Source organism: Kogia breviceps, chromosome 11 (genome assembly GCF_026419965.1).
Source record: "Kogia breviceps isolate mKogBre1 chromosome 11, mKogBre1 haplotype 1, whole genome shotgun sequence".
Lineage (NCBI taxonomy): Eukaryota > Metazoa > Chordata > Mammalia > Artiodactyla > Physeteridae > Kogia > Kogia breviceps.
The window spans coordinates 83,329,576-83,355,546 of record NC_081320.1 but is presented as its reverse complement, the minus strand read 5'-3'; the positions used below and the strand labels follow the sequence as shown (position 1 = coordinate 83,355,546).

Here is a 25,971-nt window from a genome sequence, read left to right as displayed (position 1 = left end):
GTCTTTCATAATTGTTTTAACTTATTATAACCCTCAGAAGCATATCTTTAGAAAACCATATACACACGCCAAACCAAACCAAAGCACATTTAATTTACAAAAGCAGTACGTTTTCATTGTTAAAAACCTGGAAAATAAATATTAAGCTCAAGCTAACTGAAAAAAATCCCAGGAGCGTCTTTTTTTGGTCTGTCTTTCTGCTCTCTTAACACTTCTGCAACTTCTGACCAGAAGATAAAACTTGCTATACCACACAAAAACATTCACTTGAACTATTGAAGTGTAAATATTATGAAGAAAAATGGAAATAAGAAGGATTAAATAAACCATATTTGCTGACTGGCACATTACCTTGCTTTTGCCTACCCACTAGGGATACCCTAACTTATATGGGTTAAACTCAAAAATTTACGGATCTAGTTTTATACTGTTTCATCAGATTAGGAATGATTACCTAGAAGTGTTACAAGAAGGTGAACATTGACTCTAACCATATATGTAAATATTTGATCTGATAGATACTATAAGTCAACTCTATAATTTTTCAGTAGATTTGAATGTAAGGCTGTGTGGTCTGGAGGGTTCTGGAAAGACTAGATTTTGGCGTTGGGCAGACCCAAGTTTAAGTCCTAACTCTCCCAGGGTAGTTCTAGTACTCATTCAGCCAGCTAGCTCTACAGCTATCCTAGTCCAGAAAAACCTCTTCATTTCTGATGATTTTTGCCATGCCAGTAAATTGTTGTCTCCAGAGGGTGAATTCTGTATGCTTTTTTTTAAAAAAAATTACGTATGCATTTGTCATTGCCTCATGTTCTGGTTTTCTATAGGTAAAGCAGCTGAGCAACCATTTTCAGATTTACCCCTTCTCATTGAGGAAACCAAACTCAGATTGACTAGGAATGGAAGAAAAGAATGTTGGCCTGTAATCTACAGAAAGAAGTCCTGTAAATAAGATGCTTGTAAATATTTCATCCATCACCATTGAACTAAACTGATCTGCATAACAGACATGGGAACTCAGTGTGTGTGGTACTTGGACAGCAGGAGTGATACATAATGATCTGAACTTGTGGAATTTTCAACCTACTAACTCCCAGCTTCTTTTATTTTGTTTTTTCTAAAGCCATGTGATGTTTTGGTTAAACATAATATACATTAGACCAGCAAAATGTTCCTAGTAATTTTAGCTTCAGGAGTCCATAATGTTTTGGTTCATACAGAGTTAAAGATGCCTTGGTTTTTATTTTTAAAACCCCCCAATTTGTTGAGGAACACTGATGACATTCAGAAGACCCAATATGTTTTCATATTTGGTACTTAGTAGTAGGTCTTTAGCTGTGGAAGCTATCAGTAGCCCAAATCCAACATAGGGAAGAGATAAGCGCAAGTCATCTTCAGCAAGAGATGCCAAATGATTACAAAACAATATACAGTTGCCAAATACTGGTTTCTCTTTCCCATGGAAATGCCTTTTGTCCTCATGTGCTCAGAGAGCTAATATATATATATATATATATATATATATATATATATATATATATATATATATTCTCTAGTATTCTGGCTCTCTTTGTTATGGAACGCATCTTGATAAATGGTTTAATTTTCTTTTAAAGAAAAATATTCTCTTGGGACTTAGTAGAGAATGGATTGTAAATTGTAGCTCACTCATTGGCATGGTTCATTGTTTAAATGTGGCATTTTTTTCCCCCTCAGCTGCAAGTTGCTGAGATTTGGTGCCTATGAACTGTGATCATATGAATGCATGTGACAGTCCCAGTCTTACAATAATTACTTGTGAGGAACACAGATAAACTTCCGTATAAGAAAAATTTTCTTAGGAGTTAGGAATCTCATGAACCTCACTATGAAGTTACTACTGTGAACCTCACCATGAAATTAGTTTTCTGATTTAATTTGTCCTTCCTCTCTCCCTCTGTCTTTTTCTGTGGAAGAGAGTGCTGTGTTTTTTATTTCACACAGGATAAAGAAGTAGAAATTCTCTCTTCCCCAACTTGCTCACTTGCCCACTTGAAGAAAATTTTTGATATATATGCCTTACTGAGTATGTGCTCCCTTTGTGTGACTTGGAGTAATTTTTTAGGTTTACGGACAAACATAAAAATCTCTTCGACTTTAATATGGTCGTTTTATTTAGGGTCACACCTTTTCGTGAATGTGGATATGCTATTTCTTTTTTTTATTTTGTCTCCATTTAATTTGGTGGTGATGAAATTTACTGGCTGATTTTCTTTTATTTTCCACTGAATGAAGTTTGTGCTTGAATGAAGAGTGTATCTTAAACCCTTTTTTTTGGATGGATTGCACTTGGATAAAATAGGCACCACTGTGTTGATATGTAATTAAATCCATAATCATTATTTATCTGTGAATGTGACCATCGTCAAATTTAATTATAGTGTATTCCTCTGTTGGATTTTAGTCTGCTGCTTTGTACAAATAACTATGTAATTGATATTTCAGTTTTTAAATTTGTAAAGTCTAATCATTGTCATTCAGGTTATTAGAAATGAGGCATCAAGGAGCTAACATATGGTTCTGTACTCATTTCAAAAAATTGTAAAGGTTGAGGTATATTTGGTGACTTTCTCTGAGACAAAAATGAACACAAAATAGGTGAGAAATTGATGAAGGGAAATATGGGTAGTGGTTTCATGTTTGCTAATAAATTGCCATCATGGAGGTCAGAGAATGAACTAATTAAGTAAAAGTAACTCTATTTTTTGTATACCTTGTTCTGTGTCATCTGTAAAATTGAACTGGATAAAGTGTTAATTTGGGTCTGGAACAAAGCTTTGTTTTAAAGTTCTGAGCTAATCATTTTATTGTTTTGTTGACCTTGTACACAGAAATGAGGTTAATCTGTATTGTAAAAGAACTGATAAATATAAAATGACAGATGTGGACCACAGGCTTTCTTTACCATGTACAGTATAGTAAAAATAACAACAACAACAAAAAAACCCCTTTACTTCTGGCATAGGGTCATGTCCTGTAATTTTGGGGCTGTTTTACCTCAAAGTGTGTTTCTGCTCTTTTTCTGTTGCATCAGGTTTATTTGAAAATTGTTTTGTGCCTATACATTATAACATTTCCCAATGGTGGTTAAGAATTATGCTATAGGCAGATTTATTGGCATGGTTTGATGAAAGAAAGATGGCTGTCAAGAAGATAAAAGATGGAAAGTGAGTAATTAACTGTTTCAGAATACTGTGGACTTGTGAATCTTTAGTGTACGGTTGACTCTTTTTCTTGGTTTAGTCTGCTGTCTTGAAGTGCATCATGAAAGCCCCCATTTGTTATGTAGTGATACAGCAGCCGAAGCAGGACTTCATTACAAAGAGCTCTTGTGAATTTACGTCATTGCCAATTATCATAACATTTCCAAAGTATAAAATATATTTTAGGCTTATGCATGATGTTTTGGAGTGCGTTCACACGCCAGCCTTTCTCCCAGCATACGCTGAGCTGCCTTTGGGGGGCAGTGTGGCATGATTGGTCATAAATGCATGTTTTCTGTACCTTGCAGAATAGAGTGCCTTAGCCAGGCCAGAGGTTTGCTTTGTGTTTCTTCTGACCAAAATTACCTAGACCTGTAAGAAGTTTCTTTTCAGGTTATGGTATGAAAAATGTCCTTTATGCTTGTCAGAAAGTAATTCCCCTATATTTGAGGGGGGCATGGGAATAGAAAAATCTTAAAAATTACCTGAGTATGTTAATGCTGCCTTTTATAATCCTTCAATAGCATTCATGATCCTAGTGTAACGTACAGTTTTAAATTGCCACAATTTAACCAACATTCCTCCCTTAATGTGTAATAGACATAGTTTATGGGTTCTAGTCTTAAGGGTAATAGAGTGAATAACTTCCACATAAAGAACTAAATAGTCTTCCCTGGCATTTTAATAATATCATGGTTAAATTATTTTTAATTGTAATTTCAAAAAGAAGGTTCAGTGCTGATTATGGCCTAGAATGTTATAGTACTATCACCAACATTTCATTTTTTTAAATATAGAGCTGTTAGGAAGAGGAGTGTATGTCTAGGGTTGCCCAAATCCTTAATAGTTACCAAAAGAAAAAAAAAAAAAAAAAAGAATATTGGTCATGACCTAGAGCCTGGGCACTGGGGGAACATGCAAAGGAGAAAGCAGGCATAGTACCCACTTTAAGGGGAAGAAGAGATCACTTTAGTGCCCAATGATCCTACTGCAGTGCACAGTTTAAAATTGTCACAACTTAGTCATTCGTCTGCTAACTTCTTCAAGTTCAAAGGTGAATTTGAAAGACTCCTAAGTGTTCAGTTTTCAAAGAATTACTTTATTTTGTAGTCAGTCCAAAAACATTCGGAATGTACCTTGCTTTCCAAAGCAGACTTTGATTCTCTAAGTTATGGAGGATAAAAAGATAATCTGAAGGTGTTTGAATCAAAGACTACTTTTCCCCTTTATATTTTAACAAGAAGCCTATTTGTAACTCGTCCTGTTCATTCTTCACCTGGGTTTTTAACTAGCCACTGCCTAGGACAGAGACGCCCACTTGCTCTGTCGCCCCTAGATCTCGCCACATTCACATCTCCTCGACTGCCTTATCTCTCTTGACTAGTCAAGGACTGGGAACATGCCAGAGGGAACAAAGTAAACCTGATGGACTAGAACATTTGATGTCGGGTCCCCGAATAAGCCAAAAACAGATACAGAAAACTTTGATTGTGTTGATTCTCATGTTCAGAGTGGCCTTTATCTTGACCTCAGTGAGCACTCTATAGGAAATTTGTGAAGTCAGACTAGAATTTTCTTTGTCCTATGAGGTGTCCTTGTAAGGCAGCATGCCCATTCTTGAACACCCTGTGGGTGAATAACCTTAAGTGAGCTGCCAGTACTTGAACCTTCCAGGAAGAATTTTAACTAGTATGCTGCATTTGAAGCACTTTGACATGTACATTTTAAGTGACAGTTTTAACAGTAAAATGGTGTTAAATTAATCACTGTGAAACTTGAAAGTGTGATGCCCTGTACATTTTAGGAAGCTTAAGTAAATTTCTGATTTTCCTTTATTAATTATGTAACCCATGTGATTTGTATATTTTACTTTTCATCTTTGACAGTGGTGCAGATGACTAACTTATTGGCAGGCAGTTACTTTAGGGTATATGGTAAATCATGGTTGTCTAACTTTTCCAGAGAAAGTGGCAATGTGTTTACTTTTTCCTTTGTGTGAAGCCATGGGAATTGGATTTACTGGCTAATTTATTTCCAGGGTTTCTACAGTGCAAAATAAACGTAACCTTTTAAACATGCTAGTAATGCTTTCCTTTTTAATAAAAATGCAAGAGATAGTAATCTAGCTGATTGACTGTTTTTAAGCAGAGACCTGGTCTTCTTACAGACATCTTAAATGAGCTAATATTTTGGGTAGCAAAAGAAGTTTTACCATTTGTAGCCTTTTTTTCACAGGTGGCCTGAGTGAGGGGGTTGTGTTGCATTTGGTCAGAAAGGCCCAGTCCCCAGAATTGGCAAATGGCACATGGAGTGATTCTAGAATAATTTAACAAAGCCTTGTCTTGAGGAGGGTCCATTTGGACACAACAGTATTGTCTCCCACAGGCCATTAACATTGTCTTGGTCTTCATAGAATCATTCTTAGAAAGCCAGTTTCAATCAGAGTAGTGTTATTTTGAAAGCATGTGAATTGGATCATGGCCATGGAGTAGCTAATGCTACATTGTAATTAGAGACAGTAGCGAAGACGCAAGGAGTGGCTAAATGCTGTGGATGCCTTATGGCTCTTAGGCTAAGGGCTTCTCTTGAGAAGTTTCTATGGGTAATAATTAGAATAGGAATTGATTCTGGCTTTTTATTGAAACATAGACAATTTACCGTGAATTCTAGATTCTGATATTCTTGAGAAGCACTTTTTAATCTCTGAAGAGTAAGTTCTTGACCAGAAGCATGTTTAGTTTAGTACTTGATGTTACGAATCAGGTTATAGGAGGATCCTGTTTTATTTTACAAGATCTCTGAATGCTGCGTTATGAATCTGTTTGAATTACTGGTATCATTCAGTATCAGACTTAGTTTAATAAGTACTAATTAAGACTGCCCACAATATGAACATTTTTTGTAGGTTATTTTGTTTATATAACTTATCCTATTAGAGCAGCCATTCAGGAGACAAAGACCCAGCTACATGTAATCATTTCCTCTTTCTGGAATGTGCCAAGAAAGCAGAATTCAGTATTAAACTCCAAATTTCAGTTTTGTTTTTTAAAGTAGCATTTCCTGTGGGTAAAGGGGAAGGCAGCAAACAACTGCTGAGGTGTAAACTCCCTGCTGCCTGCCTTCTCCCTTTCCCTTCCCATCTAACAGAATAGATTAAGTTTGTAGCCAATTGTAGGAAATGAAATCAATACTTTTCTGAGTAAGGTTTCATGCCCTGTGACTAAGAATAGGCGGCAGGAATCCTGGCAGAATCAATTATTGATTTGTTTAGCTTGGTCCTGTTGCAGGTTGCTTTCTGTAGTATTCTGATTCCATCCCTTCTCAGGTACCTAGAAACAATACCACTTAAGTAACTGGAGTGTGTTTGCTACAAGTGGAATGTATTAGAGAAGATGAAAGGAGCGCAAAGTCTTATTTTCCCTTTCAAGTAGTTTAATTGAACATGTTAGTAACTGGTCTGTCTAGCACTTGCTGTGTTCATAGCAAATAATGTAGCATTTATTTTATCTGGTTATGTGTGGTGTGTGTGTATATATGCATATTTAATATGTATACATATTCTCTGTGCATATATGTGTATGATATATTCGTATATACATGCAGTCTACTCTTGATTATCAGCAGGATGGTAAGCCTTCACTAGACTGTCTCTTCATGTTGACTAAATCTGCATGTAGCCCATAAGTCTGTGAAGCCTCTTCCTTATCTGGAGTCATAGTCTTTCCTACTTTCCATTCATCTCAGTCCCCAAGAAAGGCCCTTGACATATGTCACTTTCCCCTTCCCTTTCACCAGGGATTGTGTGAGCCGGAAAGCTTTTGAGAAAGATGGTTGCTTCCACCAGAGTTGAGGCTTCTGGGTCTGAATGATGATGGGGCCCATTCCTGGCCAGAAGGCAGCCCCTGGAGCAGTTGTGCTCTCGGGCTTGATGGGGGGGGAAATCTAGCTCTTACGGGAAATGGGGCTTCACAATTTGCTTAAATTCCTTAGCTGGAATGTTGTGAAGTCTTAGATAATTCCATGTGCAAATAGAGTACAGCTGTGCATTTCACCATTAGCATTGTGTCATCGGTGATCCTGTTGCTAGCCCAGATAATCAAGACCTTGACTGTTTCTTGCCACTGGATTCTGGAAGCCTTGCTCTTTCAACTGGATTTGTGTTTATTTCTGCTGCTGTGAAACACAAAAGTAATGCAGTAGGTTTTAACTTAAAATTGTTTAATTCTGTTACTGATAAATATTTATTGTAATAAAAGTAAAGAGAAAATGATTTTTAAATCCTTTTAATTGTTTTCAGATTGTCTTCTTTGTTTTTCCTTGGTAGGTGCAAAAGGGGAGGGGAGCTATGTGGAGAAAAATAATGTCCAGTCACTGGTCTCAGAGAGTCATTGGTTAATTTGGGGCAAAACATTAAAAGGTTTTGTTTTGTTGTGTTTGATCAGCTCCTGGGCGTTCTATAGTCCTGTGACTTGTTTCAGAGAGCAGAGTACTGGGAAGATGGCAGTAGCAGCTTTTCATAATATACTGCTCTTGACTCTCCCGGAACTGGGTACTGGGCAATATTTATCGTTCTCACAATAACTGGATCACGCTTACATTAGCTTGTAAGGTGGTTGTTTCATACTCAAAAACATCTTCCCGTAGAAAGAGTGTTAGTGTATGCTGTTAATTTTCCAGGCTAATTCCACAGGAACTTAATAACCCACCCTTAATACACCTAAACTTTAGTATATGAACAAACCATAAGCTCTTATAAAAACTCATATTTTCTAACATGACTTCTGAGGAGAATATTTCCCATTTTTTTAACATCAGAATTGATCTCCCAGTTCTGGCAGTGGGCATTTAAAATTTTTTTTCTGTAACAGGTTTAAAGAGAGGGAGGAAATGTCCCATATTTTAACCCAGGCTAATTCTCTGGCTTCCGTGCTCTTAATTCCCTGCTCTCCCAACTTCTTGGTCGCAGTAGCAGTTATCCCCTCCCTTCTAAATGCAAACCTCAAACACCTAGCACCGGCCTGACACTCAGCAGGGGTAACCAGCTTGGGTTTAGCTACTGATAAACTTAAAAAAAATTACTGATGTAATTTTGGCCCCATGGGGCTATAGCCTAGACCTATTATCTCTCAAGGATAATTATTTTAAGTGGGATTGCCTACTCAGTGCATACGCTTATTTAAACTATTGCTACTGGCAAAACTGTCTTCCTAAAGGGTTGTCTTTCCAGCAGTGAATGAGAGTGTCTTTTTCCACACCTATGAAAAACGTTTGTTATTTATATAATTGAGGCTGTCTCTGACAGCAGCAGAGACCTCCCAGCTGGCTGGGAAATGTCTGGAGAGAGCCAGGAAAGGAGGCTGGCCTGGGGTATTGTTATGGTTGGGAGGTAGGGCCAGGATGAGGGTGCCCAGCACACACAGTAAGAACCTCCCACCAAAGGAGAGAGCACCCAGGGTGTTTTTTTTTTTTTAAGTCAGCTGCCCAGATGTGGAGCAAAGGGGAAAAAAGGCATGAGGCTTAAAAGCTCAAAGAGCAAAACAGGGAGATTCCTTATCACAAAAAAATGCCCGGCTTTAGGCCAGGCAGCTTACTGATCGCTCTTTATGGGTCTTTATGGTACCTTTGCTCTCTTGTGTGACAGCCAGATTCCCACTGACTTTCTCGGGGTATCCTACTCCCAGCCGTGGACGGGCACACATGCTTGTACGTGTGTCTCTTCTCACAGGTGGTGGAGACGTGAACCAGGACCTAGAGGAGTTAGGGGTCAGAACTATATCTTGCTCCTGATTCCTCAGCCCCTGGGGAAGGTTAAAGCTGGAGGTCACAACTGAAGGAGAGAGAGATTTGGTAGAGGGCCCTGAGGCCCGAAGCAAACTCCTTCCCCTCCCCCACCCTCCAGACTCCTCACCCCAGCTAGATACGGGACGAGGATCCAGGCAGGTGTTGGACTCTCGACTGCTCCAAGATTTTGGCACTCCTAAATCTCCCTACCACTTGTACACTTGGAAAAATTAATTTGAAAAAGAAAACTGGGCTTCCCTGGTGGCGCAGTGGTTGAGAATCCGCCTGCCAATGCAGGGGACACGGGTTCGTGCCCCGGTCCGGGAAGATCCCACATGCCGCGGAGCGGCTGGGCCCGTGAGCCATGGCCACTGAGCCTGTGCGTCCGGACCCTGTGCTCCGCAATGGGAGAGGCCACAACAGTGAGAGGTCTGCGTACCGCAAAAAAAAAAAAAAAAAAAAAATTAAATTAAATTAAAAAGAAAGAATGGACGACAAGTAGATGGATACAGTATACTTTAGTTCAAACTTTCCGATCGATCCTACTATTCTATCCGCTCCATGAGGAAAGGACAACGCTTGTATCCTCAGCGCTAGCACAGTGATTGGCATAGAGTGGGCACTCAATTATATTTGATGAATATGATTTTGATGAATATTTATTTGATGAATGAAGAATCAGTCATCAGGGTCAGTAAGTGACGAATCACAACTTGGTGCAGCTCTTAAATCTTCCAGCCTCCGTTAATACCCCCGGGCCTTCGTGGGGATTACCGTAATTGCAGGAGAAAGGAATAAAGCCCCAAGCTGGGATATAGCTTTCGGAACACGAGTGGGCGGAGCCTGAGGGGATGCGCGCGCAACCACGCCAGCTGCGGATTAGGTGACTGTTTTTTCCTAGCAACGGCTTGTTGCTAGCAACAAGGCGGTAGTCCGGCGGTGGTCCAGGCAGAGCTGCCTGGGGGCGGGAGGCACCTGCCATGAATCCGCCAGGATCCCTGAGGGTCCTGGAGGAGAAGGAGGAGGAGCATTTAGCCACCCCGATTCTTGAGCCCTCGATACATTCTGATAACCCTCAGGAGCGGATCCAGGCCCGGCGCCTCCGCATCGCGGCGCGCCTGGAAGCTCGGAGGCGGTGAGCTGGGTTTGGGCGGGCCCCGCCAAGGAGCGCCCAGGGTGCGGTGACGCGGTGCGGGGATGAGGGGGTGGCTTCTCCGGGCCGGAGCCGCTGAGGTGAGGGGGCGGCGTGCCCTACGTGTGAGCCGGCCTTGTTTCTTGATAAGATAGAAAACATTCCTACCAGAAGGTTCAAACAAAGCATGGGATATTAAAACATTGAACACACTAGTAAAGTCAAAGACGGAAATCATAATCCCTCCAGCATGTTCATTGAGAGCCTGCTGCGCCAGGCACAGCGGGCCATACGCTGAAGAGCCGGGCTCCATGACCTGCCCGCCAAGGTCTTTCTTTCCTCCTTGCCTCCCAGCCTGCCTTCCTTCCACAAGTAGTTATGGAGTGGACCTCGGCTATCACTTCTGCTGGTCTCAGTGGCTTACGTGGGTGTGTGACACAAACCCCTTTTCCTGCAGTCTCTGAGGCTGATAACCACACCGTTCTCAGGCCGGGGTTGCCGCACCTGTCCATTCACAGAGGGAGTGGCCTTGTCTTAAGCGGGTACAAAGAGGAACCTGCGTTACCCTCTGAACACCCTCTCAGTGTGACAGCACTTATACCTTGTCCTGCTGGTCAGGGTCAGCTGCCCTGCCAAGATGGTGCTTCTCTTCTTGTCTGCTGGCCTTTGGACACAAGGGCCCTAAAGTGATGTGGCTGGGTTCCGATAAAACTTTACTAAAGAACACTGAAATCTGAATTTCATATAATGTTCATGTGTCACAAAATATCCCTCATATTTAGATCTTTTTTTCTAAATCAATAAATTTCATATTTTAGAGCAGTTTTAGGTTCACAGAAAAATTGAGTGGAAAGTACAGAGATTTCCCATATACCCCCTAGCCCTACACATGTATAACCTCTTCCACTATCAACCTTCCCCACCAGAGTGGTACATTTGCTACAACTGATGGATCTTGATAGATATATAATGACATGTTTCCACCATTACAGTATTGTACAGAATAGTTTCAGTGCCCTAAAAATCCTCTGCGCTCTGCCTATTCATCTTGATCTTTAAAAAAAAAAAAAAATTGAAAATGTAAAAATCATTCTTCACTTGTGAGCCATACAAAAACAGGTGGGTCAGATTTGACCCATAGGCCAATGTTTGCCAACCCTGATGTAATAGATCAATGTGATGTTCTGTGGGATATTCAGATGGTCCTGATGTATTCAGACTATATTTTGACAGATCAGGAGAGTTAAAATGGCTCTGTGAGTGAGAGGCCTATGTGAGTATACATTATCTGTCCCATGTAAATGTGAACTTCCTGATCCTTTTTCCTGATTGAGGTAGAAAATAATGCATTTGGCCCAATCAGTGGCTACCTTCCATGTACCTAAGGCCACACTAACCTGCTCTAGCAAAGACACCCCACCTGCATGTCAGCTGCGATTAGGACTGCTGCTTAGTTGAGCTTGCAGTAATTGACAGTTATTATCTTGTATCCATCCAGTTTTTGCAGGGACCAGACCAGTGAATTAAATGGAGATTTGATAGGCACCACCACTCCCAAATCCTTGAGATCCCTAAGGGTGACACTAATCCCCACCATCCCCCCTGGCTGACAATAGTGCTTTTTATGCACTCGGGTGAAGTTTCGGAGTGTCCATTTGACCTTCCACATGGTGATAGCTCTTACCCACGGGCCAAGGACCTAGTGTGAGAATTTCTCAAATTTCTAAGTATGTTAAGATCACTCTGGTTGCTCTTTGGGGAATGGTTTGGAGGAGCCAGAAGTGAAAGTAAGGAGTCCAGTTAGGAAGCAGTTGTATTTGTCCAGGTGAGAGATGAAGTCGGTCTGAACTAGTTAGTGGCAGTGGTTTGGAGATAAGGCAGATGCATTCCAGACATATTTTGGGATTGAAATTGACTGGATTTACTGATTGATTGGACATGCTGATGAAACGCAGGGGAAAAGCTAGAATGGCTTGAACAGCTGGGCAGATAGACGGTAGTACCTTTTATTGAGATGGTAAAGACAGTGATGGGGGCGGTAAGGCAGGAGTTGAAAATCAAAGGTTTGGTTTTGTCCCTATTAAGGGAAGTCGAATTTTGTAAGACATTAAAATTGAGATGTCCACTAGGCAGTTGGGTGTGGGCCTTAAACTCAGAAGAGATCTGGATTAGAGGTACCAGTGCAAAGAGTCAGCAGCATTATGATTGTATTTTGAACCATAGGAATGAATTAAATTACACTGGGAAAGAGGATTAAAAAGGGATGAGAAAAGTGTTCATGGCTAAGTCCTAAGAAAGCCCAGCATTTAGAAGTTGATGGAAGAGGAAACGCTGACAAGGAGAATAAGATAGAATGGCCAGTTGAGGCTGGTAGAAAAATAAGTGAGGTGCAGTAGTGTACCTAATGAATTTGATGCTTGGAGCAGGTAATTACTAAAATACAGATAATAACAATAGCTTGAAAAGAAAAGCAGACAGTGAACATTTTCTTTTATGGAACTTTGTTATATTACCATGCTGGTAATTTTTTTTTTTTTTTTTTTTTTTTTTTTTTCCGGTACTCGGGCCTCTCACTGTTGTGGTCTCTCCCGTTGCGGAGCACAGGCTCCGGACACGCAGGCTCAGCAGCCATGGCTCACGGGCCCAGCCGCTCCGCGGCATGTGGGATCTTCCCGGACCGGGGCACGAACCTGTGTCCCCTGCATCGGCAGGAGGACTCTCAACCACTGTGCCACCAGGGAAGCCCCGTGCCAGTAATTTTAAAAAAATAAAAATAAAATTAACAATACAAAATGAGAAAGAAGTAATGGATGAATACTTTTATATATGTTTTTAAAAATTATTTATTTATTTTTGGCTGCGTTGCATCTTCGTTGCGGTGCACAGGCTTCTCATTGTGGTGACTTCTCTTGCTGCGGAGCTCGGGATCTAGGCGCGCGGGCTTCAGTAGTTGTGGCTCATGGGCTCTAGAGAGCAGGCTCAGTAGTTGTGGCACACGGGCTTAGTTGCTCCGTGGCATGTGGGATCGCCCCGGACCAGGGCTTGAACCCGTGTGCCCTGCATTGGCAGGTGGATTCTTAACCACTGCGCCACCAGGGAAGTCCCAATGAATACTTTTAAATTACATGTGGGGAATTCCCTGGTGGTCCAGTGGTTAGGACTCTGTGCTTTCACTGCCGAGGCCCTGGGTTCGATCCCTGGTTGGGGAACTAAGATCCCACAATGTGGCCAAAAGAAAAATTACATGTGTTTTGGGGAAAAAAAGGAAGAAAAAGGCATATGAAGAAATGTTCCCAAAGGAGTGAATTCGCAGGACTTAAAGAACGAGTTGTGTATAGAATGACAGAATAGAAGTAACTCAGGTTCAGTTTCTTCATGTTTCTAATAACTGGGCTAGTGTTGTTTATGTCAAATCCCTAATCTGCTGGGATATATAGGGGGGTTGTGGACGTGCCCTGCGCTGAAGTGAGCTGGGACAGTTCTGAACAATTTCAACTGTGCTCTCAAAACACATGCGTGTAGCTGAGTCTGTGTGTCAGAGACCAACTGTATAATTGCAAGTTCTACAAATTAACTTCCTTCTTCAAGTATAAGAAATGGGGCTTCCCTGGTGGCGCAGTGGTTGAGAGTCTGCCTGCCAATGCAGGGGACGCGGGTTCGTGCCCCGGTCCGGGAGGATCCCACATGCCGCGGAGCGGCTGGGCCCGTGAGCCATGGCCGCTGAGCCTGCATGTCCGGAGCCTGTGCTCCACAACGGGAGAGGCCACAACAGTGAGAGGCCCGCGTACCGCAAAAAAAAAAAAAAAAAAAAAGTATAAGAAATGGAAAGGTGTTATATTGACGCTTACATATATATTATTAAAAAACAATAGTAGGGGTTTCCCTGGTGGCACAGTGGTTAAGAATCCGCCTGCCAATGCAGGGGACACTGGTTCAATCCCTGGTCTGCAAAGATCCCACATGCGGCAGAGCAACTAAGCCTGTGCGCCACAACTACTGGGCCTTGTGCTCTAGAGCCCACGTGCTGCAACTATTGAGCCCACATGCCACAACTACTGAAGCCTGCACTCCTAAAGCCTGTGCCCTGTAACAAGAGAAGCCACTGCTCGCTGCAACTAGAGAAAGCCCAAGTGCAGCAACTAAGACCCAACGCAGCCAAAAATAAATTAAAAAAATTTTTAAACCCACGTAAATTAAAAAAAAAAAAAGATTTAAAAATCAACAGTACTGCTGCAATTTTTTGGAACTTAGATTAACAAAAGATTTTTCAGAAAGGAGTGTTTTATGAATTGTTTTGCTGCTGGCACAGGGTGATAATAAAATACAGACTGACTTTAGTCAGTTGTGTTGTTTTAAAATTTGCCTTGGGCTCCTTGATTGCCCACTGCCCTAACTGCCTAGGCCTTAGGGGTGGGTCATTGAGGTATAGTTTTAGAGGGGAAGCTGTTAACAGAATTAAATGTCATATGAAGATAAAGAATAAGATTAATGGCTAAAGCACCCAAAACTCTCAATCTCTAGTTTTTCAGGTGACATTTCAAGTTCCTGAGAGATGTCACTTCTGAGTCAAGATGGTGGATAGAACACATGTATTTACCGAGGATCTCTATCAAAAATGAGATTTAAAGGGATTAAGTAAAAACGATATAAACCAACAAAGTCAAGCAAAACAGGGGGACTCAATAGCAACAACATTTTGGAAGCTGGGACGTATATGACAGATGGTAAATGGCTTAGCAGATTCAAGAATATGGAAATATAAACTAGTAGTGAGGAAAGCTGAGAGCCCCCTTGATTTCCTCTGCAATAAATCTCCAAAAGGCAGCATCACGTTTATCTGGATAGGGGTGAAGAGGGAACTAAAATGAGGAGAATTGATTGGAAAATTAATAGATGTCGAGAACCTTTCTCCCACTTTGCACAGTTGACCGGAGGTTTGGAGAAAGTAAAATGGAGGATGCATGCTTTGGGGGATGCTGGGCAGAGAGGAGTCAAGGACGTGGTACTAAAAGCAAGGGGATTCCACGGACACGTGCACACTGGAGCTGAGCGCCTCCCCCTCCCCATTCCTGGAATGCTGGCAGGACCTGCCCATTGCAGGCAGGAGACTGGAGAAATCTCTCTGCAGAATCTGACCGGCCCAGAAGGAGGGACTTAAAGACACTGAAATCAGGTTTGCCCAGGAAATGGTTCAGGCAGATTGTCCTGCACTGAAGTTCGTAGCTGTTATACCACACCCCTGCACTCAGCACTTTCATAAACCTTTTCGTCTTACCATGGAAAGGTGGCCAAGGATTTCAAGAAGTCTGAAGAAAGTCTTTAAGGTGAAAGGTAGACACCAAAATGAATAAGCAGAAAAAAGCAACTTAGAGGAAATTGAGGCCATGTAGGAAGAAAACAACAAAACACAACGAAAAGACAATCTTTAAGTACACTTGAAACTTATATAATGTTATATACCAATTTTACTTCAATTAAAAAAGAAAGACAGGGACTTCTGTGGCAGTCCAGTGGTTAAGACTCCATGCTTCCAATGCAGGGTTTGATCCCTGGTCGGGGAACTAAGATCTCGCATGCTGTGCAGCAAGGGCAAAAAATTTAAAAAAAAAGAAAAGAAAGAAAAAAGGAAGAAATGACTGTCATTAAGGTCCTCAGAAGAAGATATAACAGATCGCCAACAAACACATGAAAGGATGCTCAACATCGCTAATCATTAGAGAAATGCAAATCAAAACTACAATGAGGTATCACCTCACACCGGTCAGAATGGCCGTCATCAAAAAATCTACAAACAATAAATGCTGGAGAGGGTGTGGAGAAAAGGGAACCCTCTTGTACCTGTTGGTGGGAATGTAAATTAATACAACCACTATGGAGAACAGTATGGAGGTTCCTTAAAAAACTACAAATAGAACTACCATATGACCCAGCAATCCCACTACTGGGCATACACCCTGAGAAAACCATAATTCAAAAAGAGTCATGTACCAAAGTGTTCATTGCAGCTCTATTTACAATAGCCAGGACATGGAAGCAACCTAAGTGTCCATCGACAGATGAATGGATAAAGAAGATGTGGCCCATATATACAATGGAATATTACTCAGCCATAAAAAGAAATGAAATTGAGTTATTTGTAGTGAGGTGGATGGACCTAGAGTCTGTCATACAGAGTGAAGTAAGTCAGAAAGAGAGAAACAAATACTGTATGCTAACACATGTATATGGAATCTAAAAAAAAATATATGGTTCTGAAGAACCTAGGGGCAGGACAGGAATAAAGACGCCGGCTTAGATAATGGACTTGAGGACACGGGGAGGGGGAAGGGTAAGCTGGGACAAAGGGAGGGAATGGCATGGACATATATACACTACCAAATGTGAAACAGATAGCTAGTGGGAAGCAGCTGCATAGCACAGGGAGATCAGCTTGGTGCTTTGTGACCACTTAGAGGGGTGGGACAGGGAGGGTGGGAGGGAGACGCAAGAGGGAGGAGATATGGGAATATATGTATACATATAGCTGATTCACTTTGTTATACAGCAGAAACTAACACAACAATGTAAAGCAATTGTATTCCAATAAAGATGTTAAAAAAAAAAAAGAATCCTCCTGTTAATGCAGTAGACACGGGTTCGATCCCTGGTCCGGGAAGATCCCACATGCCGTGGAGCAACTAAGCCTGTGCGCCACAACTACTGAGCCTGCGCTCTAGAGCCCATGCACCACAACTACTGAAGCCCGCGCACCTAGAGCCCGTGCTCTGCAACAAGAGAAGCCACCGCAATGAGAAGCCCGCACACTGGAATGAAGACCCAACGCAGCCAAGAATAAATAAAATTTAAAAAAAAATGATCCTCAGAGAAAAAAGAAAAGATAATTGCAAACATGAAACAAGAATAGGATGCTATTAAAATAATCTAGAGATCAAAACAGAGCTCTTGGAAATTAAAAATAAGGTCGAAATGGGAAACAGTAGAAGGGTTGGGAAGTAAAGGTAATGGAATTGCCTGGGAGATAGAACGAAAAGGAAAAAAGATAGAAACTAGGAGAGAAAAAGATTTTTTTAAAATTAGAGGAGGAGTCCAGGAGATCTAGTATCTGCTTTCCAGATGCACAAAGAAAGGAGAGAGTAAACAGAAGGGTGGAAATGATCACTGAAAGAATTCAAGGACATTTCTCAGAACTGAAGGTCATGAGTTCCCTGGTTGAAAGGGACCACCTGACAGCACAGTGAATGAAAGTAGACCCACCCCAGGCACACCACTGAGCATGTTCAGAACACCAGGAACCAAAAGGAGGGTCCTACAAGCTTCCGGAGTGAACAACGATGACGACAGTAATGACAAGTCTCACATACAAAGAAAGGATTAAGAAACAGGATGACATGACATCTGGTTTCGTAAATCGCAACAGTGGACACCAGAAGACAATGAGCAATGCCCTCAAAGTTCTAAAGAAAAATGATTTTCAACCTGGAGCTCTAAACCCAGCCAAACAATCAATGACGTTTCCATTTTTCAAGTCCTGAGAAAGGACTCTGACTTGTCTGGAGGTATGGTCATGCAAGATGGCAGCTCCCATTGAGACCATATGGGTGGCAGTGGTGGGGAAGCAGTTTCCCAAAAGAGGGATCTAGCTCAAACCTGAGAAGAGAGAAGTCTGGGACGGTAACTTTAGGGAATATGATAGGTCAGCACCAACCAAGAGACATACAATATGTAAATTAGCATCCACATTAAAAAAACAGAACAGGTGAAATTAAATTTTGTAATTTATTTTGTTGAACTCACTATATAAAAATATTACTTTAACATGTAATCAGGGGCTTCCCTGGTGGCACAGTGGTTGAGAATCCGCCTGCCAATGCAGGGGACATGGGTTCGATCCCTGGTCCGGGGAGATCCCACATGCTGCAGGGCAACTAAGCCCCATGCGCTACAACTTACTGAACCTGTGCTCTAGAGCCCGCAAGCCACAACTACTGAGCCTGCGTACCACAACTACTGAAGCCCATGTGCCTAGAGCCCGTGCTCCACAAAGAGAGAAGCCACTGCAGTGAGAAGCCTGCGCACTGCAACGAAGAGTAGCTCCCATTCGCCACAACTAGAGAAAGCCCTTGCGCAGCAACAAACACCCAACACAGCCAAAAATAAATAAATAAATTTAAAAACAAGCAAACAAACAAAAAAATGTACTCAGTATAAATCATATTGAGATCTTTTGCATTTTTTAATTGAAAGTCTTCAAAATCCATCTAGTTTCATATTTTACATTCATAGCACATTTCAGTTTGGACCAGCCACATTTCAAGTGCTCAATAGCTGCGTGTGGTTAGTAGCTGTCATATTGGACAGTGCAGCGCTAGGCAGTCAGAAATGATAAGTAAAAGGCAGCAATGGGATTAAAGCTGAAACTAGATGATAAGAATGTGTAACATAGTTATTTTTCTTTCTGAAGCACAGGTCTTTGCTCCAGGAAGTAGGTGGAAGGATTATTTAGACAGGGGTGGTAATTAACTGGTGGTCAAAGTAGAAAGTCAAGTGAATGAGTGTGTTTTGGACGGTAATGAGAACACCATTAGCCTGGCAATATCTGAAGCCCTGAGTAGAATGAAACAAATCGTTTTCTCCGTAAGGGCAATGAGTAGGTTCAATAAGAGTATGGAAGTGAATGAAATGACAAGAAAAAAGAGTTTCAGTTGGATTGGGAGTGGGGTGAGGGGTGCTAACTCAATTCCAGCTCTCAAAAATGGTGTAGCATGATGTAGGGCTGTGCTGACCTTTGGACAAAGGGAAGGGAGGTGGGAGTCAGGGAGAGGAAAATGTCAAGAAAGAATGAAGAGGAGTCAAGAAAGGGATCTGCTTGTTTCACCATGGTTGTTGAAGTCATAAGATGATGTTTTCATTTTTCTTAAGGCAGAACAGGGAATCCTCGTGGCCGCTGTGTGCCAGAGGAGAGAGCGGACCCCCACGATGTAAGTGGGGTGGGTATTGGTGGGGTCATTCCCCCATGCCTCCTCCAGAGAAGCCCAGAATCTGGAACCTTATCTTTCCCCCGTCATCTTTGGTCTTATTTTCTGATTCACACATACACACATATGCTCTATTTATAAAATTCATGCAATAGAAAAATGTAGAAACTATAAGTCCTCAGTAAAGTTCTCTTTCCTTAAATAATTACTGTCATCTCTCTGTCATAAATCCTTCCAAGATTTTCCCTGTGCATATGTATATAAGCCTATCTTAAGAAGAAAATCTATATTATGCTTTACATATTGTTCTACAGCTGGCTCTTTTTACTTACATATTGTGGACATCTTTCTGTGCTGCTAGACAGCACACCATTTTTTTTTTTTTTAATAGGCTACAATATATTTTCTTGTATTGTTGCCTCACAAGTTATTTAAACAGGCAACTATTCATATGTATGTAGAATGTTTCCACATTCCTGCTAGTAGAGACAGTGCTGCAGTATTCATTCTTGTGCATATTTCTTTGTGAACTTGTGAAAGCTTTCTGTGGAAAGTTCGTAAAGGTTCGGTCAGACGGGAGGCCCGTGTAAGTTTTGGAAAAGTCTTGCCAAATTGCCTTTTGGATGGGTTGTGACCCTCCATGTTCCCACTCATGGAGTATGAATCAATGGTCAACGACACCCTCTGCCCCACCAGATACTATCAACTTTTAAATCTTTTCTCTTGATAGGAGAATGAGGATACCTCACAGGGCTTTCAATTTCATTTCTCTGGTTATATGTGAAGTTGAACATATCTTCAAATGTCTACTTGCCATTTGTATTTCTTCTGTAAACTGCTTGTTCACATCCTTTGCCAATTTTCCTATTTGGTATTTTGTCTTTAAAAAAAACTAATTTAACTTTTTAAAATTTAAGTGTAGTTGATTTACAATGTTGTGTTAATGGTATTTTGTCTTTTCTGTACCGATTTGAAGGATCCCATTCTATTTTAGAGCAGAAGTTTGTCAAATATCTTTTACCAGTTTATCCCTTGACTTTCAAGGATAAAATGTTTAATTTTTTTTGGCCACAACACGTGGCTTGTGGGATCTTAGTTCTCCCACCAGGGATTGAACCCCAGCCCAAGGCAGTGAAAGGGCTGAGTCCTAACCATTGGACCACCAGGGAACTCCCCAAATGTTTAAATTTTAGGAAGCAAAACCTCTCATTTTTTTTTTCTAACTTTGATCTTACTCTAATAGAGGTTCTCTCCTGTATTTAATTCTAGTGTTTTTACGATTGTGTTTTTTTATTTTTTATTTTTTTATTTTTATTTTTTTTGCGGTACGCGGGCCTCTCACTGTTGTGGCCTCTCCCGTTGCGGAGCACAGGCTCTGGACGCGCAGGCTCAGCGGCCATGGCTCACGGGCCCAGCCGCTCCAGGGCATGTGGGATCCTGCCGGACCGGGGCACGAACCCGCGTCCCCTGCATCGGCAGGCAGACTCTCAACCACTGCGCCACCAGGGAAGCCCCGATTGTGTTTTTTTAGTATTCAAATATTTATCCATATAGAATCTATTTTTGTATATACTGTGATGTACTATGAAATTTTAAAATATAGACTCTAAGTACTAGAAGTAACTTCAGTTTCTCTACTTTTTTCCATCACAGGGAAGCGCTTGGAGAACATTTAGACGGGAAGGAGAGTGCGGAAGATCAAAGCAAGAGCTACAAACAGAAAGAAGAAAGCAGACAGGTAGGAACTGGGGAGTAACTCGGTTGCGACTGTCCTGTAGGACTGGGGCTTTGCTTTTCCCGTGCTGTGCCTTTGGTGGGCTGCAATGCCAAGCCCCGCTCCTCCCCTCTCCTTCCCTCCTGTCCTCTCCCCTCCCCCTTTCCCCTCTCCTTTCCTCAGGCTACCTTCGCAGACTTCAACACCATCTCACTTCCCAACTCTTCCACGAATTCCTCTGCGGCGCAGGTTGAACTCTTTGACTTCCCGTCTGTACCATTCATTTCATTTTAGATACTTTTCTGCCTTGTATGACTTTTCGAAGATGTGTGTGCGCTTGGTGTCCCCGGTGGAACTGTGAGTTCTAGGAGAGTGAGGGCCTCTTGGTGTAGCTGTGGGGTAGAGCAGAGCTTGTACCCAATAAACTCTAAAAGGAAGTCTTTGATCGCTCTCCCGTGGCGATGACAGGGCTCCTGAGACATGAATAAAGGACTTGGAGCAAGAGGGGCAGGAGGGATAAACAGTATTTCAAAGCAGCGCGCCCGAACTGGCACAGCGCCACGTTTACTTAATTGCATATGCACAGTGACACCGTGGGCGTTGAGATATGGGAAAGCGCTCACCCAGACGGCCTGGTCAGGGAAGGTTCCACGGAGAAAGTGGGGTTTGAGCTGGGTCTTAGAAAAGTTAAATGGGATTTATAAAAGTGGAGAAGAGAGATCACTGCTAGCAGAAATTGAAGTGTATTTACTGGGAGAAAAAAATATTCAAAGTACTGAAATATTATTATAGAGCATAGAGGTATCTAGCAATAATTTACTAACCCGTGCTGTACTGGATCCAGGATAAAATATTTTATTGTAGTGGAAAGAATATTGAACTGTTATGGGTTCTTGTTCCAGATCACCTCTTTATACTTAGGGTACTTCATCTAAAGGTTGGTGATCTCTGAGTGTTTCTGTGTAGGATAAAAAGGGTATTATATATAATCTTAAAAATACTGTTGTAGTAGATACTGCTATAATCCTGAAAATACTGATATACAGTTCAGTACATTTTCAATTTTAGAGTGTAAAATTGAGTGTAAAACCAGAGAGATAATGTTTTCATCAGCAGCTTTCCCAGATTCCTTTCACTTAGGACTTAAATCACCAAGAGTGTTGCCATTGAAGAGAAATGTATAAAGAAAATGCTACCTTTCTCAGTATCAAGCTATTAACAACCAGTTCGGTCCGGTCCTAAGACCTGGGCAGGAGGGGCCCCTGTCCTGCACCTTATCAATCATTTTTTTAAATGATAATTCTTTTTGTTTCCTGTTTAATCTTGGTGTACTCCAACTTCATAAAGATATTCTTCCATGTTTTCTTCTAGAAGCCTCATCATTCTACAGTTTACATTTTGGTCTATAATCTAGACCAAAATGGATCTGGGATCCACTTTTGTGTGTGGTGTAAAAGGAGGGCTCAAGGTTCATTGTTTTCTAAATGGATCTTTAATTAACCCAGCACCATTTAGAGAGAAGATCATCCTTTCCCCTCTGCATTACAATGCACCTTTGTTGCAAATCAGGTGAACATACTTGTTTGTTTCTAGAGTCTCTCTTCTGTTCCATTGGTCAATTGTCTTTATGCCAATTCCACACTATTTTAATTACTGTTGCTGCATGACAGGCCTTGATATCTGGTAGGGTAAGTCCTCCAACTTTGTGGTTCTTCAAGATGGTCTTGGCTGTTTTTGACCCTTTGCATTTCCATATAAATTTTAGAATTAGCTTCTTAATTTCCACCCAAAAAAAGGAGCTGAGATTTTAATTGAGATTGGATTGAATCTATAGATCAGTTTGGGAAAAAATTAATATCTTACCAATATAGAGATTTATAATCTTTGCATTTCCATATAAATTTTAGAATTAGCTTCTTAATTTCCACCCAAAAAAAGGAGCTGAGATTTTAATTGAGATTGGATTGAATCTATAGATCAGTTTGGGAAAAAATTAATATCTTACCAATATAGAGATTTATAATCTGTGAGGATAAATTATCCCTCCTTTTATTTAAGTATTCTTTAATTTCACTCAGCAACGTTTTATACTTTTTCTTTTTTAAATTATTATTTATTTTTAGCTGCATTGGGTCTTCACTGCTGCATGTGGGCTTTCTCTAGTTGCAGCAAGCGGGGGCTACTCTTCGTTGCGGTGCCTGGGCTTCTCATTGCGGTGGCTTCTCTTGTTGCGGAGTACAGGCCCTAGGGAGTGTGGGCTTCAGTAGTTGTGGCACGAGGGCTCAGTAGTTGTGGCACGAGGGCTTAGTTGTTCTGCAGCATGTGGGATCTTCCCGGACCAGGGATCGAACCCATGTCCCTGTGTTGGCAGGCAGATTCTTAACCACTGCACCACCAGGGAAGTCCCTATACTTCTCTTGAAGTTATAATTGTTCATTGTTGATTATGTAAAAGTACAATTGGTTTTTATATATTGATCTGATATCCAGCAACCTGATCAAATTCATTTGTTAATTCTAATAGTTTACCTGTAGGTGTTTTTTTTTACATATATAATCATCTGAAAAATGACAGTTTTATCTTTTCCTGTTCAATTTTGATACCTTAAAAATTTTTTTCTTGCCTTATTGCACTAGATAGGCCCTCTAGCCCATTGAATAAAAGTGGTAATGAGGAGGGTCCTGTGTCTTGTGCTGGCCCTTCTCTGGATGCACCCCCTCAAGTGGACTTGCCTCAAGTCTACTCAGAGCCCAAGTGCCCCCATTAGATCACTCTCTGAGCGTCACAGAACTCCAACTTCCCTGCCCAAATGATTCTGAACCCACTTTCAATACCTGCATGGGCCTCTTCCCAGGGTCTGTCCTGCTCAGGGCAGACAAGGCCTCAGGGATGACCAGGGGTTTAGATGGAGCTCGCTCGTGTGGTCTGGGAAATTCACATGCCTGCATCTGAAGGACTAGGAGTGTGAAGAGAATGGGGTGGGCTCCAGGCTGGTGGCCAGAGACTGGCTCTCCCTTAGCCACCAAGTTCTGAAAGGAACTCTGATATATAGTCTGAATTCAAACTAGGACTTATAAATTGTTATAAAGGTGCCAAGGTAGGTGGATAGAACATATTTAGTGGTTTATTACACCGAATTATATTTTTAAACATTTAGATATATGTTATGTGGACCTTCACTTAAACTCTCACCCTGGGTCTCAAAAACGTTAGGGGTGTGTCTGTTAATCTGATGGTAACATTTTCAGTTTTACTTTGAGACTTAAATACTTGATTCAGAAATTTCTGATGTTCATATTATCTGAGTAGAAAATAGAAAATTGCTCAAAACTACAGGAAAGCCATTGCTTCCTTATGCATGTAAAACCGTTTGCCACAAGTGATAAAGCTGCAGCTGTTTAAAAAAAAGCCTGGAGTACCCTGGATAGCTGGGTGGAGGTTCAGTTCTGTATTCATTAAAACTGTATTTCAAAATTTCCTTAGAAGAATGAGATGAAATAGAGTCTCTGATCATTTCAGTGACCCCCTGGAGCAGAGATATTTATAAGTTCCTAGTTCAGAAATGATTTGAGAGTTGAAAAATTTGTAAATTCCAAAACAGACTTGGAAAAACTCAGGCATTACCTAAGGATACTTGAACTTTTTTTGAGTGGGTTTATCATCTTGAAATCATGACATTACCAAAAGTTCAGGAGGGAAGGTACTGCATGTGAAATTTAAGAAGAGGAATTTAGAAGGAGGGTACCAGTAGCAAAATTCCTGGGCCTTTGAGGGAGGGGGCAGTGCAGTTGGCTACAATTCTCTCCTGTATTAGAACACCTATAGCAAGAGGTTCCACGTAACATTAGCTTAAACAAGGTAGAAGCTTATTTCTCTGGTTCACTTAATAACTAGTTCAGAGCAGAAATAGTCCAGGGCTGATATGGGGGTTCCTTTGAGGTTGGGAACCTCACCTCCTTCCACCCTTGCTTAGATTGCCTTCGTCTGCTCACCACGTCATACTTTAGCATCACATGCCGGCCTGGGAGACAGAGAAAAAGGGGGGCAGCAGAGGGCACACCTTTCCCCTTCAAGGCACAATTCAGAAGTGGCACATACACTTCTGCTCATGTGTTATTGGTCAGATTGCATTCTAGCTGCAAGGGAGGTTGGGAGATGTATCTATTTTGGGAGATCAAATGCCTAGCTAAAATTTGGGTGTTCTGTTATTAAAAGAAGAGGGGGAAATGGACATTGGAGGACAACTATTATTATGTGTCTCACCTCCCCAACTGAGATTCTTAGAAAGGACCCTGGCAGTGTCAGTCACTTGGAGGCCTGCTGGGGAAAGTGCTGAGACGTAACCAGAGTGGATGCCCACGTACTGATATGCTGGTCCCTCCTTTAACGAGAATAAACTAAAGTACATCCAGAATTGCAGAGTGCTATTAAATTGTAAGCTGTAACATCACATCACAAGTGTCCTGATGGAAACAGGTTGCTAAGTAGATGCTACGCTTTAAAGTCTCAAGGTAGTTTTTTTTAATATTTACTTTTTTATTTTTATTTTTAATTTATTTATTTTTGCCTGTGTCGGTTCTTAGTTGCGACATGTGGGCTTCTCTCTAGTTGTGACGTTTGGGTTTTCTCTCTCTAGCTGTGGCGCGGGCTCCAGAGCGCATGGGCTCTGTAGTTTGCAGCATGTGGGCTCTCTAGTTGAGGCGCACGGGCTTAGTTTCTCCGCGGCATGTGGGATCTCAGTTCCCCGATCAGGGATCGAACCCGCGTCCCCAGCATTGGAAGGCAGATTCTTTACCACTGGACCACCAGGGAAGTCCCTTAAGGTAGCTCTTAATTCCTGCTTGGTTGGATTGAACACCTACAGACAGTTGTGCAAATGTTTCTAACTTTATAAATTCTTACTTGTTTTCAGAAATTGGCTAAACTGCTGCTCTGTGGCACTGAGTTGGTGACAAATATCCAGGTAGCTGCAGATATCAGAGAGGTCCACAGGAGAGTCGAGGAAGAGGAGATAAAGCATCACAGGTGAGGGTGAGGACACCCCCTGGCTCTGCAGTGAAGTATCTCCTCTCTGGGTCCTCAAATTCTCCCTGTCTTTGTCAAACCTAGTCTAGTAGAATCCACTTC

At 41.5% G+C, this 25,971-nt stretch overlaps 2 protein-coding genes across 3 annotated transcripts in view; both read left to right on the top strand.

The window, feature by feature from the left end:
• Positions 1–4,188, top strand: part of SELENOI (selenoprotein I) — a 42,293-nt gene extending 38,105 nt beyond the window's left edge. For both annotated transcript variants that reach the window (XR_010835607.1, XM_059079213.2), the window contains exon 10: positions 828–4,188. Coding sequence is in view for 1 of the 2 variants with exons in the window: in XM_059079213.2 (XP_058935196.1) it covers positions 828–926 (99 nt within the window). In the remaining variant the exon portion in view is untranslated. The remainder of the gene's footprint in view (positions 1–827) is intronic.
• A 5,734-nt stretch (positions 4,189–9,922) lies between these two features.
• Positions 9,923–25,971, top strand: part of DRC1 (dynein regulatory complex subunit 1) — a 51,066-nt gene continuing 35,017 nt past the window's right edge. Inside the window, exons 1-3 of the mRNA XM_067007941.1 lie at positions 9,923–10,158; positions 20,784–20,868; positions 25,757–25,869. Coding sequence (XP_066864042.1) covers positions 10,004–10,158; positions 20,784–20,868; positions 25,757–25,869 — 353 coding nt within the window. The 5' untranslated portion in view covers positions 9,923–10,003. The remainder of the gene's footprint in view (positions 10,159–20,783; positions 20,869–25,756; positions 25,870–25,971) is intronic.